We start from the raw sequence: 12384 nt of genomic DNA, 5'->3' as shown, positions 1-12384 counted from the left end.
GTCCTCACCGCCACGCCTGCCCCTGCTGGGGCGCCAGGGAGTGGGGAGAGCAGGGGACCCGGCTCCTGTGGCGATGCTCCCTGCCTGTGTGGGTGGGTCTGAGTCAAGGCAGGGTCGCTGAGCTCTGGCACCAGAAGGACGGTGACCTGTGGCCGGGGCGGGGCTGACAAGGCACCATCAATCACCTGGCCCGCCCCTCCCTCAGCAGGGCCTCCTGCCAGCTGCCCGCAGCCTCTGCAAGGAGAGGAAGGTAGGTCTCTGCTGGCCCCTGGACGGGGGTGGGTGAGGGCCTGGGGAGAGGCTGTTCCTGCCCGATGTCCAAGATGCCCAAGGACCGGGTGCTGGCCCTCAGCTGGCCTTTGTGGGGGGTGGGAGCTGGGAATGAGCTGGGGCTCAGCCTCTTGGTCAGTGACTTCAGCACATCCTGCCCTTCCTTTGCCCCAGTTTCTCTGAGGCTAAACCCTCCACACACCCCTGCTAGGACCTCCTGTTCAGCTGTCCAACTGGCAGAAAAGGCTCTCTCCTCTCCCACCCAGAGCTTCACCTAAAGCCCGAAAGCCAACCACAGCCATGCTGGCTGAAAGGGAATGTGCCAGAGCCTGGGGGGCCTGGGTGAGGGCAACCCAAGCTCTGGGTGGGCAGGGCCAGCTTCTGATCTGCACCCCCAGAACCTAGGGCCCCTTCCCTCACCTGCTATGGGGGCAGATGTAATGGGTGAGAAACTGCCTCGGGCACCCCCAGTTCCTAGTTAAATATAGACCAGGGCCCCTCCCACCATCTCCCCGGCTGGCTGCAAGTCCCCGATAAGCTGCCTCCTCCAATGCCCGCAAACTGACCCCTCCTCCCTCTGGTTCCGACTCCCCCTAGGAAGGGGGGCTCCCAAGGGAGTCTGAGTGCCCCTTGAGCAGAGCAGTTAGGCCTGACAGGCCGAATGGGGGTGAGCTGAGGCCTGGGGGGCGGCGAACGCTGTGGTGGTGGCTGGCATTTTAGGCCCGAGGACCTGAGGTCTAGGAAGTCCTGGATGTGGTTGCTGAGTCCAGCCCAGGGGACCGTGGCTCGGGCTGGGCCCCAGGAACTGCCTGCCCATTTCCCCTCTCCACCTCTGCTGGAGGGTCTGGCTTGGCAGAGCGATGAGGATGGGCACCTGGGGGAGACCCCTGGAAGGGGTGTCAGGGGGGCTGCCTGGAGGAAGTGGCTGTCTACCTCTCCGCGCTGGCTGCAGCCTGGCACAGGCAGCACTGGCCTGAGAGCTGCCTGGTGACACGCCATTGTGACAGCCCAGGACTCTCCTCCTGGGGGAAGCTTCCCTGACCACGCGACTGGGCCCCCGCCAGGCCCCACCAGGCGCTCACGCGCTTCTGTCCCACTCCCCATGGCTGGGCACCCTCAGGCCTCCTGTGCTTCTTCTTCGTCCCCAGCCCTCCTGCTGCTGCCATGCAGACCACACCTCGAACAGTGGCCGCTGGGCTGGAGCTGCACAGCCACAAGGAGCCCGGGGAGCCACCGACCCCAGTGCCGGGCACTCGGCGGGCAAGCAGCGGGGAAGGGCCCAGCACCCAGCGCGAGGCCTTGATGCCAGGCCTGGGCACCTTCCAGCGGGCTTTTTCCCGGGTGAGCCAGCGGGCCACGGGCCGGGCCTCGGAGGAGGACCCAGGCCTGCTCCGCCGCAGCTCCCGCTTCCTGTTCCGGTCCCTGCGACGCTCCAAGGACCACAGGCCGGCCGTGGACCAGGGCCAGGCCACTGCTGTGCCAGGGGCAGGCCCCGGCCCCGAGGAGCCCTCCAGGGCCATTGACGGCGTCCGCCAGCAGGCATCCCCCAGGGAGGAGCCGGAGGAGCTGGAGTCTGAGGCAGGTGAGGGCGGCACCAACAGCACTAAGCCGGGGGGGAAACTGAGGCTAGAGGGCGGACAGCAGCCCGGGCCGGCCAGGCTCTCCCCAGCCCCCCCACCCCTGCCCCCGCACAGTTGCATTTTAAATTCCTCTGGCATTTCCTGTGGGTGCAGGAGAGGGAGGCTCAGAGAGATGAAGTGACTCTCACGCCTCACAGCTGGGACGGGAGAAATGGCACTGGAATCCAGACTTGCGGCTCCAGAGCCCTGGCCTCTTCCAGCCTCCCTGGCTCCTGGCCGAACTAGTGATGGGCAAGGCGCTGCCCTCTTAGGTCACGGGTCACAGAGCTTGCAGGGAGCCATGGCGGCCTGGAGGGGTGGCCGGGGCAGCCCAGGAGAGGACACACAGGTGCTGTGCCCTGAAGGAGGGCACAGGGGGAAGTAGAGGCTCCCAGAGCAGGGGGCTGGCCCTGAGCAGGAGCAGCACAAAGTGCTCCAGCTGGACACGGGACAGCAGCCTGGGCATTGCAGTCTGACTCCTGGACCTGCAAGGAGGGGCTGCACTTGAGGCCCAGGTAGGGCTCAGCAGAGCTGGGATGGCCCAGCAGAGGTGGGGGGCGGCGCAGGGGGGTGGGGGGCAGGGGCTGATCCACATGCTGTCTGCAGCCAGGCTTGGGCCTGGGGTTCTGCCTCTTCAAACGTGATTCAGGGGGTTCCGGCAGTTGGGGATGTTGCTCCCGGAGCGGCCTTCAGCCGAGCTCTGGGGCCAGGCAGCGCCGCTCCCGGGTCAGACTGGGGGCTATAGGCTCACGGGGTCCCCTCACTGCCCCTCTCCTGCCTCCTGGCGAAAAGGCAAGTCCGTGGCGGATCTCATCACCGAGTGGCAGCTGCTGGCGGCCTTTGAACAGCTGCAGCGCCTGGAGACGCGGCTGGTGGCCGAGAAAGCGTCGCACACCTTCGAGCGGGACCCCACGGGCTTCGCGCGGCGGGCCATGGACGTGTGCCTGCATTACGACGCGCTGGCCGCGGAGATCCGCGCCATCGTGCGCGAAACGCTGGGTCCCGACGGCGTGGCTGCGGACGCGCTGGCCGAGCTGGCCCGCGTCGTGCGCGCCGAAGAGGAGGCGCACCCAGGACCCCCCGCCGACGGCGACTTCCTGCGCACGCCGCGCCGCTGGCGCCAGCACTGGGAGGACGAGGTGCGGCGGAGCGCGCAGGAGCGCGTGCAGCGGGCGGGCGCCGGGGAGGCCGCCGGGGAGGCCGCGGAGGGGGCCTCGGGCCTGGCGCGCCTGCTGGCCGAGCTGGGCGGCCTGGTTCGCCGCGACCTGCAGAAAGTGCGGCTGGAGGTGCAGCCCGCGTACGCGGCCGCCGGCTTCCCGGCCTGGGAGACCTACCTGCGCGCCTACCACGGCGCTGTGGCCCAGCGCCTCCAGGAGCTTGCGCGGGACGCGCGCGGCTGCGAGCAGCTCTACATCCTGCTGGACTGGGCCGCCAATGTCTACGGCAGGTGAGGGTCCCGGGCGGCACAGAGGGGCGGGCCCCTTCCCCCTCCCTTTCCTTCCTGGGCGAGGGCTGGTGAGAGTCCCGCAGGCCTCTGGCATCCTTTCCTGCGGTTCTAGGCCGTGGGGTGCTCACAAGGGGCCACCCAGGCGCCGGCTCCCGAAACTGGAGAGCGTCAGGGGGACTCCTACCAGGGCAGGGAACCCCGCCAGAGGGCCTCTGCTGGTCCCCAGGGCGCCTCTACTAGTAAGTGACTTAGAGAAGGGCACCCTCCAGGCGGCACACAACCGCGGGCTCACACTGCTCGGAGTGGGTGGGCTGTTACCCGCACGCACGCTCTCCTTTGGATGCCCCCGAGGAGCAGGCACAGGCCGACCACCCCGGGCCCTGCAGTGTGATGGGCGGGTCGCCTCTGCGCTGAGCGCCCGCAGCCCACAGCGGGAGAGCGCGTGGGAGGAGGGTCCTGGGCGCAGTACGGGTTCTCGGAGAGACACTCGCCCCTCTCTGGGCTTCCCTGGGGTGGGCTGGATAGCAACAGGTGCCTGAGCTGCGTGGCACTGGGGCGCTTAGAGCTCCGTTGGGGGTGTACTCCGACCATGAGGGTAGAGGTCACTTCCGAGGCAGCCTGGCCAAGGTCCATGTGGAAGCCGTTCCTATACATTCTGTGCGCACACAGCTGATTGGGCCGGTGCCAGGAAGCCCGGCGGGGAGAAGCTTGGGGGTGAGGTGGGGTTGGAGGGCGGGGTGGAATGTGTGATTGGAGACTCAGGTTTGGGGCCCTGCGTTGATGGTGGTGATTGTGTTACCCTTTGAGCCCGGCCAGAGGGGCGTGGGGTGGGGGGCAGCCGCTGCCTCATCACCCCCTCCTGCCTTCTAGTCCTGATTTTCTGGGCGCCCCGGACCTGACTCTGTCCACGGAGCCGCTGCCCCCCCTCCTGGCCCCAGAAGTGTGGGCCCAACTGGAGAGTGATTACACCAGCTTCCTAGAGGTGAGGAGGGGCGTGGCTAGACGTCAGGGGCGGGGCTAGACGGCAAGGGCGGGGCTAGGCTATGGGGGCGTGGCTAGACAGCAGGGGTCGGCGTACGCTCAGCGCCCGGCGGCCCAGGGTAGCAATCCAAGGCTCCCCGCGGCCTGAGCCCTGGCGAGGTGGCCCTTGTCCCCAAGGACGTGCGGTGCGGCTCCTGAAGTAGGGGACACCCGATCTCCTTCCGGCAGGGTCTCACCGCGCCCTCTCCCCGCTCTCCCTCCCACCCCCCCCCCCCCCCCAGACCAAGATCGCCAGCTGCTTCGAGAGCATCCTGCAGTTGGAGCAGAGCCGCTGGGCAGCCGCCGTGGACCCAGAGGTGCTGCAAGGCCGGTACCACTCGTCGCTGTCCATCGACGTCCACATGGTGCGGCCCGGGAGGGGCTGAGGAGGGGACCTGTGTTTGGAAGTAGGGACACCCAAAGCTATAAAATCCAGCACCCCCCTACCCCACTCAGACGAGAGCTTGAAGGCCCACGTGGGGCGGGATGGGGTCCCCTGGTCGCATGGCCAGGCAGGGAACGCCAGGCCACAGCTCCCAGTTGGCCGTGGGTGTGGGGCGTTGGGAGGGTTGGCCTCCACGTGAGGCGGCTGGAAGCTGGAGCCCAGATGTGAGACAGCAGGGCGGGCTGGAGCCACTAGCTGGGGCCTGGGGGTCCAGGGCTCAGAGGCGGGCTCAGCGCGTGGCCTCGCTCCTAGCTGGTGGCAGAGCACGTGAAGGCGGCGGGGGCCATCTCCGCGGAGCTGGAGGCCACCACCTTGCGGATCTCCGCGCGGGCGCTTGGCCTCTTCCTGCCCAGGTGCGGGCCGTCCTCGGCCAGGGCGGGTGGGGGTAGTGGCCAGGCCGGTGTGGATGGTGTCTCCCCGGGGGAGAGCCCATCCTGTTTGCTCAGAGTGGGAGGTCCGGACACGTGGGAGGGAGGAGCCTCATCCCAAGGCCCGAAGCTTGGATGGGACTCCAGGGGATGGTGGCTCTGAAGGGAGGGAGGACCCGGGTCTTAGTGCGGCCAGGAAGGCTCCCCAAGGCCTCTGCGTACCCCGCCCACAGGTTTGAAAAGACTTTTCTGGAGTCGGAGGCGGTGAGCGAGCCGCACCTGGGCGCCTACATCAACGCCTGCGAGGAGCTCAGGTGGGTCTCCCGCTCCTCCTGGGCGCGGTGCCCAGCACGGTCAGCAGGGGGCGCGCGAGCTCTGGAAATCGGGGCACTGAAGGCGCACGCAAAGGAGACAAATTTGCAAAAGGGGGAATTCCCGGGAGGCCGCCTGGGCACCGCGGGGCCGAGTTCCGGGAAGAGATGCAGAGAGTTCCAAGGCTGAGCAGAGGCTGAGCAGTTCCAGCCGCCGGTCTCTGTTGCCAATTCGGTCCACATCCTGCCAATGTGGGCTCCATTGCTTTCCTCCCTGCATCCCAGCAGCCTTCGTTCTCTTTAGAACACGCCCTTTTCTGGGAAGCGGGTCTGTGCTGGGAGTGGGGCCTGGGTCCCTCTGCCCCCAGAAGCCAGAGGCCCTCCTTCTGGGCTGGCAGTGCTGCCCCATTCTGTGCCTCCAACCCTAGGCCAAGGCTCAGTGTGCTCCGTTGTGGAGGCACCAGCGGCTGCAGGGCAGCCAGCAACGGTGGACGCAGACGCTGAGCCGCCCCGGGTTCAGAACCTGGCCCCACCACTTCCCGGCTGTGGGCCTTGAGATGAGTCACTTCCGCTTTCTGCGCCTCCTTTCCTGACCTGCCCCGGGGAGGTCAGACCACTGCTCCCTGGGACTCAGTGCACTCCAGGGCCCGTGCATAGTGGCTTCAGGAACCCTTGTGATGTGCCAGGGCTTTACCCACCTGGTGCCTTTCATCCCGAGGGTGGCGTCCCCATGTACGGATGGAAAGGAGAGGCTTAGAAAAGAAATGTCGCTTGTCTATCGTCTGCAGCCAGTATGTGCTGCAGCCGGACTCGGAACCAGGCCTGTCTGAATCCAAAGCAAGACCACAATGAGACCACTCTCTTGTCTCTAATCTGGGTCCGGCTTGTCCGGGCGGCCCCAGGGAACATCCTCTGCACCTTGGTGGGCAGGTAGCCCCTGGCCCAGCCCCTGATGGCATGTTAGCCCGCCCTTCTGTGTCCCTGTCCTGGGGCCTGGGCATAGCCTGGCCCTCAATTGCCTCCACACTGAAATGGGCATTGGCACCTGCAGGGAGGCGGTCACGAGGCTCCAAGAAGGGCCCCTGGGCCAGGCTGGGCTGGGCTGCACTCTCCCGGAGGGATGGTGGGTTGGCCTAGAGCTGCCGCAGGGGAGCTCTGCGTGCAATGGGGCCACCCCCGTGCCCCTGACCTGCGCTTCCATGACTGGCTCCTGGGGCTTTGGTGCTGTCCCCTCACTTGGCTCTGCTCCCAGGGTTACTACCTGTGTGGCCTAGGCCCTCTCCAGTCGAAGGGAGTGAAGTTGCATGGCACCTAGCCCGCACACCTAGCCCGCATGACTGCATGCCGGGCCTTGTCCCGCACCCTTGCTACTTTGTAACCTGTCCTGGCCCCTCCCCAGGACCAACCTACTGGCCAGGTTCCCAGGAGCCTTCACGGAGCTGGAGCAGCCCCTCGTGGCTGCCACCTGCATCTTCCAGAAGCGGCTGCTCCAGGGTTTGCAGCACAATGTGCAGGTGAGTGGCACGGGCCCTCTCTGCCTACTTTCCACACCCAGTGAGTGCCCCTGGGCCCTGGGGCCCGAGTCACAGCATTCATTACTCCAGGGGCAGTTTCAGGGGTGGTGTGGGGCAGGTGACCCAGACAAGGTTCCAGCTGGGCAGGGATGGTCAGTCTCCACTTCCTGGAGACTGCAGGTCAAGAAACCAGATCTGCCTGGCCAGCATGGCTCAGTGGTTGAGCATCGACTTAAGAACCAGGTCAAAGTTTGATTCCGGGTCAGGGCACATGCCCAGGTTGCAGGCTTGATCCCCAGTGTGGGGCCTGGAGCAGGCAGCTGATCAATGATTCTCTCTCATTGATGTTTCTCTCTTTCTCCCTTTTCCTTCCTCTCTGAAATCAATAAAATATATATATTTTAAAAGAGCCCTAGCCGATTTGGCTCAGTGCTGGCCTGCAGTCTGAAGGGTCCTGGGTTCGATTGTGGTCAGGGGCACATGCCCGGGTTGCAGGCTCCATCCCCAGTAGGGGGCATGCAGGAGGCAGCAGATCAATGATTCTCTCATTATTGATGTTTCTATCTCTCTCCCTTCTTCTCTGAAATCAATAAAAAAAATATTTTAAAAAACGTTATCACTTAAAAAAATAAAAATAAAAGCAAATAAAAAAGAAAGAAACCGGGCCCCTTACCCAGCAAGACCTGGCTGCAGGCTCCAACCCAAACCCGAGTCCCTGGGAAAGCCCGTGCATCACCGGTAGGGAGGCCCGGGGCACCCTGCGCCCGGAGAAGGGGGTCAGAGAGACCCCCAGGGTTTCTTCCTGTGGACAGACCGGCCTCGCCCTGCCTGGCTGTCAGGAGCCCCGCGTGGCTCCAGGGGAGGCCCAGTGGCTGGGCGGGCACAGTTGGAAGAGCCCCCCTCGTCCTCGCCCAGCCGCTCTTCAGGCTCCTGTGCACCAAGGCCTGGCTGACGCAGGACACGCTGCAGCCCCTCATGGACAAGGTGGTGGCCTTCGCCGGCCACCTGGAGCGCGTGGCGCCACCTCGTGCGCAGGTATTTGGGAGGAGCGTGGCCCTGGTGGGTTCCTGCCCAAAGCCAGGCCCGGGACCCTGACCCTGACCCTGACCCTGACCCTGACCCTGACCCGTCCCGCCCAGGAGACCCTGCAGGAGGCGCACCGCTACGTGGTCCGCGAGTACCTGGCCCAGGCGCTGAGGCCTCGCGAGCGGTTCCGGGGCGCCGAGCGCCTGACCAGCTCCCAGAAGATGGGCCTGGACGCCCAGGCCATCGGGGACACCTTCCGGGGCCTGGTGAGCGGCTCCCCTCCGCGGGTTTCTGGGGCTGCGAGAGGGGCGGGGCCGGGGCGGCGCTTTGCATACATTTGCATATATTCACATACATTTTGTGGGGCTCCAAGAGCGAGGGTCGCCACTGCATCTGAGGCTCGGCACGGGGCTGTGGGAGGCCTTTCCTCCACCCCGACCTCCAGCCTTTGAAGCCGAGGGCCTCCTCCCGACACAGCCACCCCTCACCCGGCTGCTGGTCTGACTCCAGACCGGACTTCCGGCTGGGCCTCAGTTTACCCTCTGAGCAGAGGTGTGAAGATCCTGTAAGGTGCAGGTCTACCTGGCGGAGCCCCGAGGAAGGGTCACGGTGGGGGCTGCGGGAAGGCCGCTGGTGCACTACGCAGGGGCTGCAGGCAGGGCCGCAGGGGGCCCGGGGAGGTGGCCAGCCCACAGGCTCAGGCGCGGCTCCCTGCCTCCGCAGGGCTCGGAGGCCAGGTGGCTGGACCAGGCGATCCCGTGCGTAGCTGACATCCTGGGTGAAACCTACAAAGACGATATCCAGCGGCACCTGGAGGCGCTCATCGGGAGCTACCCTGACATCAGGTCTGTACCCCCTGCTGCCCGGGCTCCCACAGGCTGCGGGCCCTGGGGCGGGGCTTCGCCTTCCCACGGTCCCATCCCTGAGGCCGTCGGTGGGCAGGTGAGGAGCCTGAGGGTGATGCGAGCTTATGCGAGAGGGCGCCTGGAAAAGGGGGTTCCCCTGCCTCATAATCTATTCTCTGTGGTTTTCACTCCGTCCTGTGGTGGGATGGGGGACCCCTGGAATCTGAGCGGTCCTGTCCCTCCTCGGTGTCTGATGGTGGAAACATGTCCCCCCCCCCCCCCCCCCCCCCCCGCGGGGAACTTTTGGGGAACAAAGCCCTCTCTGGAAGCCCTGCCAGGAGGAAAGAGGCTTTGTTTGGGGGAAAGGGCAGAGGGGTGAGTCATCAACCCATGGGAATCCCAGCTCATGGCCTTGGGGATGGGATGGTGGAGGTGCAGGAGCTCCTTCTGCAGCCCACAGAGCCCCCACCCGGGGAGCATTTCTGCCCCGCCCGCCCTGTCTCTCTGACAGACTCAGAGTGGCCCCCCTCAGCGCTCTGGGGCTCCCCTCCTGGCCCCGTGGGGTTCCCCTACCCTCAGTGGCCCTGCCCTCCCAGGCTCCTGGAGGCGGGGTGCCCTGGCCAGGAAGGGGTGACTAAGGAGGCCTCCTCCACCTCCCTCCTCCACCGGCCTTTCCCCTTGCTGCCTGGCTGGGCTCCCTGCACAGTGCTCTCAGGACGGCCCCCATTTCCCAGGCCAATGATGCCCCTGGCCCGCCACCCTGTACACACGCATCCTCCTCCCTTGCCCCCGCCCCCACCCCCACCCTAGCGTTTCCTGAGCCTCTGCCTAGGCGTTTCCCCAGCTGGCGGCCCCTTCTCTCCACCAGACGGACCCTCCAGCCAGCCAGCTCCTCCAGGAGCGCTGCCCCGCCCGCCTCTCTCAGACCAGCCCCAGCAGCCGTTCCCCTCACCCCCCTCACCCGGGGCCTGGGGTGTCCCTGGAGGTGCTGGGTCTGCAATGAGGGTCCGTGTCTCTGCAGGCATGAGCACGTGCTGGCCATCCTGGCGCTGCGCCGCCTGGGCCGCCGGCGGAACCACCGCCTCCTGCAGCGCGCCCAGGACCTGCTGAGCGCAGGCCGCGCCGACACCGCGGGGGGCCGCGTGCTCTTTGAGGAGATCCAGGTGCCCGCCTCAGTGGACTTGCTCATCACCTGTATCTAGTGCTCCGGGCGGGCTGAGCAGAGCTGACCTCAGGGGGCGCTGCAGGAGGCGGAGGCTCAGCCACTGTCCCCCAGGCCTGAGCCCCACTCCAGGAGTCCAGCGAGGCACTCCCAGCCCTGCCCCATGTCAGCCCAGAGTCATGAAACTTCCATCCTCAGCCACGCGTGGCCGCTGGGCCAGAAGGCATTTCAGGCATCTGCTGGGGAGTGTGGGGCAGGGGCTCCCGTCCATGGTGTCGGCACCACCCCAGTCTGAGCGTGAGACACAGAGTTTTAAAAAATAAACGTGAACTGCAGCGGTGCTCCCCTCAGAAAGGCAGGCCAAGATGGCTGGGAGCAGGAGGCCTGGGGCCCCATGTGCCAGGGAAGGTTCTGTGGCCCCATTTAGTGGATGCGGGGCCGGAGGCAGGCCCAGAGCTGGGAAGGCCCACACCTGTGGCTGCCGAGCAAAACAGACTCCCGCCCTGGAATTCGGGGTTCGCTGTCTCAGGTGCCGGGAGCCCCGCTCAGCGGGGGGCCTGGGAGACAAGGAACCGCCAAGGTTTGTTGTGTAGCATCAGGGATTGGGTTAGACATGAGGGACTTCAGGCTGAGGGGCTCCTGCCAGGCAAGTGAAACCCTCGGGTGTGTGGGGGCTGACCCCATAGGCCTGGGCTCAGAGGGGGGCTGAAAGGAGATCCCTCCACTGGGCACCTGCCTCCTCCCCACCCCATCGTCTCACCGAAAGCTGGCACCGAAATTTGGCTCCAGCTTCGGGCGAGGCTGCTGGGAACCTCATTTGCATTGGCAACCTCAGCTTAGCGGGAACCTGGGTGTGAGGTGAGGGAGTTGACCGGAGTCACGGAAGCAGGCAGAGGCCTCCCCGCTCCCCCCAGCACAGAAGGCCCCACTGCCTCTCGGCCTGGCCCTGACCATGGCAGCTCGAGGGAGCAGGTGGCTGCAGGGGGGCCAGGACTTCCCGGCCAGGCCTCAGTTTATCCCTCTGGAGCCAGGCCCCTTGGAGCCCCAGGAAGCTGTCTCCCAAGCACAGGGCGAGGGTCCTGAAAGGCAGCAGGGCTGGCACTCAGGGGCAGGGGCCGTGTGTCTCCAGACCCTCCGGGCCCACCTCCCTGCACTGGCGACCGCACTGAGCAGAGCCCAGGCAGGGCTGTCCTGCTCCCTCCCCCGGGCTGCAGCACAGCCAGGGCTGAGTCCTGGTGGGGCCCCAGGGGTGGGAGCAGGCACGCATGGGTGCTCAGGGGCTAGAGGTGGGGGAAGAGTGAGTGCCCAGACTTCCCTGGTGGGAATCAGGTGGGGCGGGGTGGGTGGGGGTGGAATGAGGAAGAGGACAGGTTGGAGTTCTCAGGTTCCAGGTTGGGGGTGTGGCAGGGAATGTTTGAGAACTGCCACTGACCAGCAATCCTGGGGGGTGAGGGGGGGCGGCCAGCAGAGCGTGAGCTGGCCCTGCCTCGCACCAGGTGGCTGGGATGCTCAGCCACGGGGAGGGGGCCACAGAGGGTGCGAGCCCAGGCTGGGCTCACCCCAGGACTGCGCTTGGGCTGCAGGCTGCCCTCTGCACCTCCTCATGCCCTCCAGGGGGGCCTGGGCTGGAGCCCCCAGACTTCACGGAGCAGGCTCCGACTCCAGGCCCCTCAGCTCGGGTGGACAGGACAGCCCTGTCCATGGAGGAGCCCGGGAACGTGGGCACTGGGGGAAGACCAGCAGAGGGAGGAGAGGGCGCTGCCAGGAGGAGAGTGCCAGGTAGAGGCAGGACCAGGGACCCGCTGGAGGGGACGCAGCCGGGACTCCAGCTGGAGGGGCACGGCGGGCTCCCAGGCTGTCCTGCCTCAGGAGGACCGCAGACACGGGGCACGGTCCCTCCATCCTCGGGTGTGGACCAGGGCCGGCACATTCCAGGGACACACGCACACACACACTTCCTTATTGGCCAGACAGCTTGGCCAGCATGGCCGGAAGCAGCTCTGGAGCCAGGCCCTAGCCCACGGAGCCAGGTTCTCTGAGCTCTCCTCTCTGCAGGGCCTCATGGGACCTGGTGACAGGGAGGGTGGCAGGGTCCTGGGCACAGCCCCCACCCACCCCTGGGGCAGAATGACCAATGGCCAGAGCCCTGGGCCTGCAGCAGGCAGGGTGTCCCCACCTCAGCCAGCCCTGTGGCTCCCAGCCTCCCCGACTGCACCGTTAGGAGCGGCTCATCCCCACTCGGCCTTGGGAAGCTGACTCCAGGCCCCAGACGCGGCTGGGCTCACAGGAACACGCACCAGGCCTGCCCGGGCATGGAGTTCCTGCCAGGAAACTCTGACTTCCTGTCTCTGAACCTG

General features: G+C 66.4%; 1 protein-coding gene across 2 annotated transcripts; it reads left to right on the top strand.

Annotated features, from left to right (window-relative positions):
* The first annotated feature begins 222 nt into the window (after positions 1-222).
* EXOC3L4 (exocyst complex component 3 like 4) lies at positions 223-10381 on the top strand. Of its 2 annotated transcripts, none has more exons than XM_070411516.1 (12): positions 223-250; positions 1419-1852; positions 2682-3336; positions 4207-4318; positions 4599-4721; positions 5054-5154; positions 5403-5483; positions 6880-6994; positions 7910-8029; positions 8134-8286; positions 8744-8865; positions 9887-10381. In XM_070411516.1, the coding sequence occupies exons 2-12, from the start codon at positions 1435-1437 to the stop codon at positions 10065-10067; spliced, it is 2181 nt and encodes a 726-aa protein (XP_070267617.1). In that variant the 5' UTR covers positions 223-250; positions 1419-1434; the 3' UTR covers positions 10068-10381. The 2 variants fall into 2 exon arrangements, with proteins under 2 accessions (XP_070267617.1, XP_070267623.1); XM_070411522.1 differs by lacking the exon at positions 223-250 and adding an exon at positions 899-937.
* Positions 10382-12384: the final 2003 nt, after the last annotated feature.

Source organism: Myotis yumanensis, unplaced genomic scaffold, assembly GCF_028538775.1.
Source record: "Myotis yumanensis isolate MYYU_CA2020_CCGP unplaced genomic scaffold, mMyoYum1.0.hap1 SCAF_1, whole genome shotgun sequence".
NCBI lineage: Eukaryota > Metazoa > Chordata > Mammalia > Chiroptera > Vespertilionidae > Myotis > Myotis yumanensis.
The sequence above is the reverse complement of the archived record's forward strand: the minus strand, read 5'-3'. Positions and strand labels throughout refer to the sequence as shown.

Coding starts and splice junctions, on each gene's coding strand:
- EXOC3L4 (XM_070411516.1), top strand. CDS start 1,435: ATGCAGACCACACCTCGAACAGTGGCCGCTGGGCTGGAGCTGCACAGC. Junction 1,853..2,681: donor GGAGCTGGAGTCTGAGGCAG/GTGAGGGCGGCA, acceptor CCTGGCGAAAAG/GCAAGTCCGTGGCGGATCTC. Junction 8,030..8,133: donor TGGCGCCACCTCGTGCGCAG/GTATTTGGGAGG, acceptor CGTCCCGCCCAG/GAGACCCTGCAGGAGGCGCA.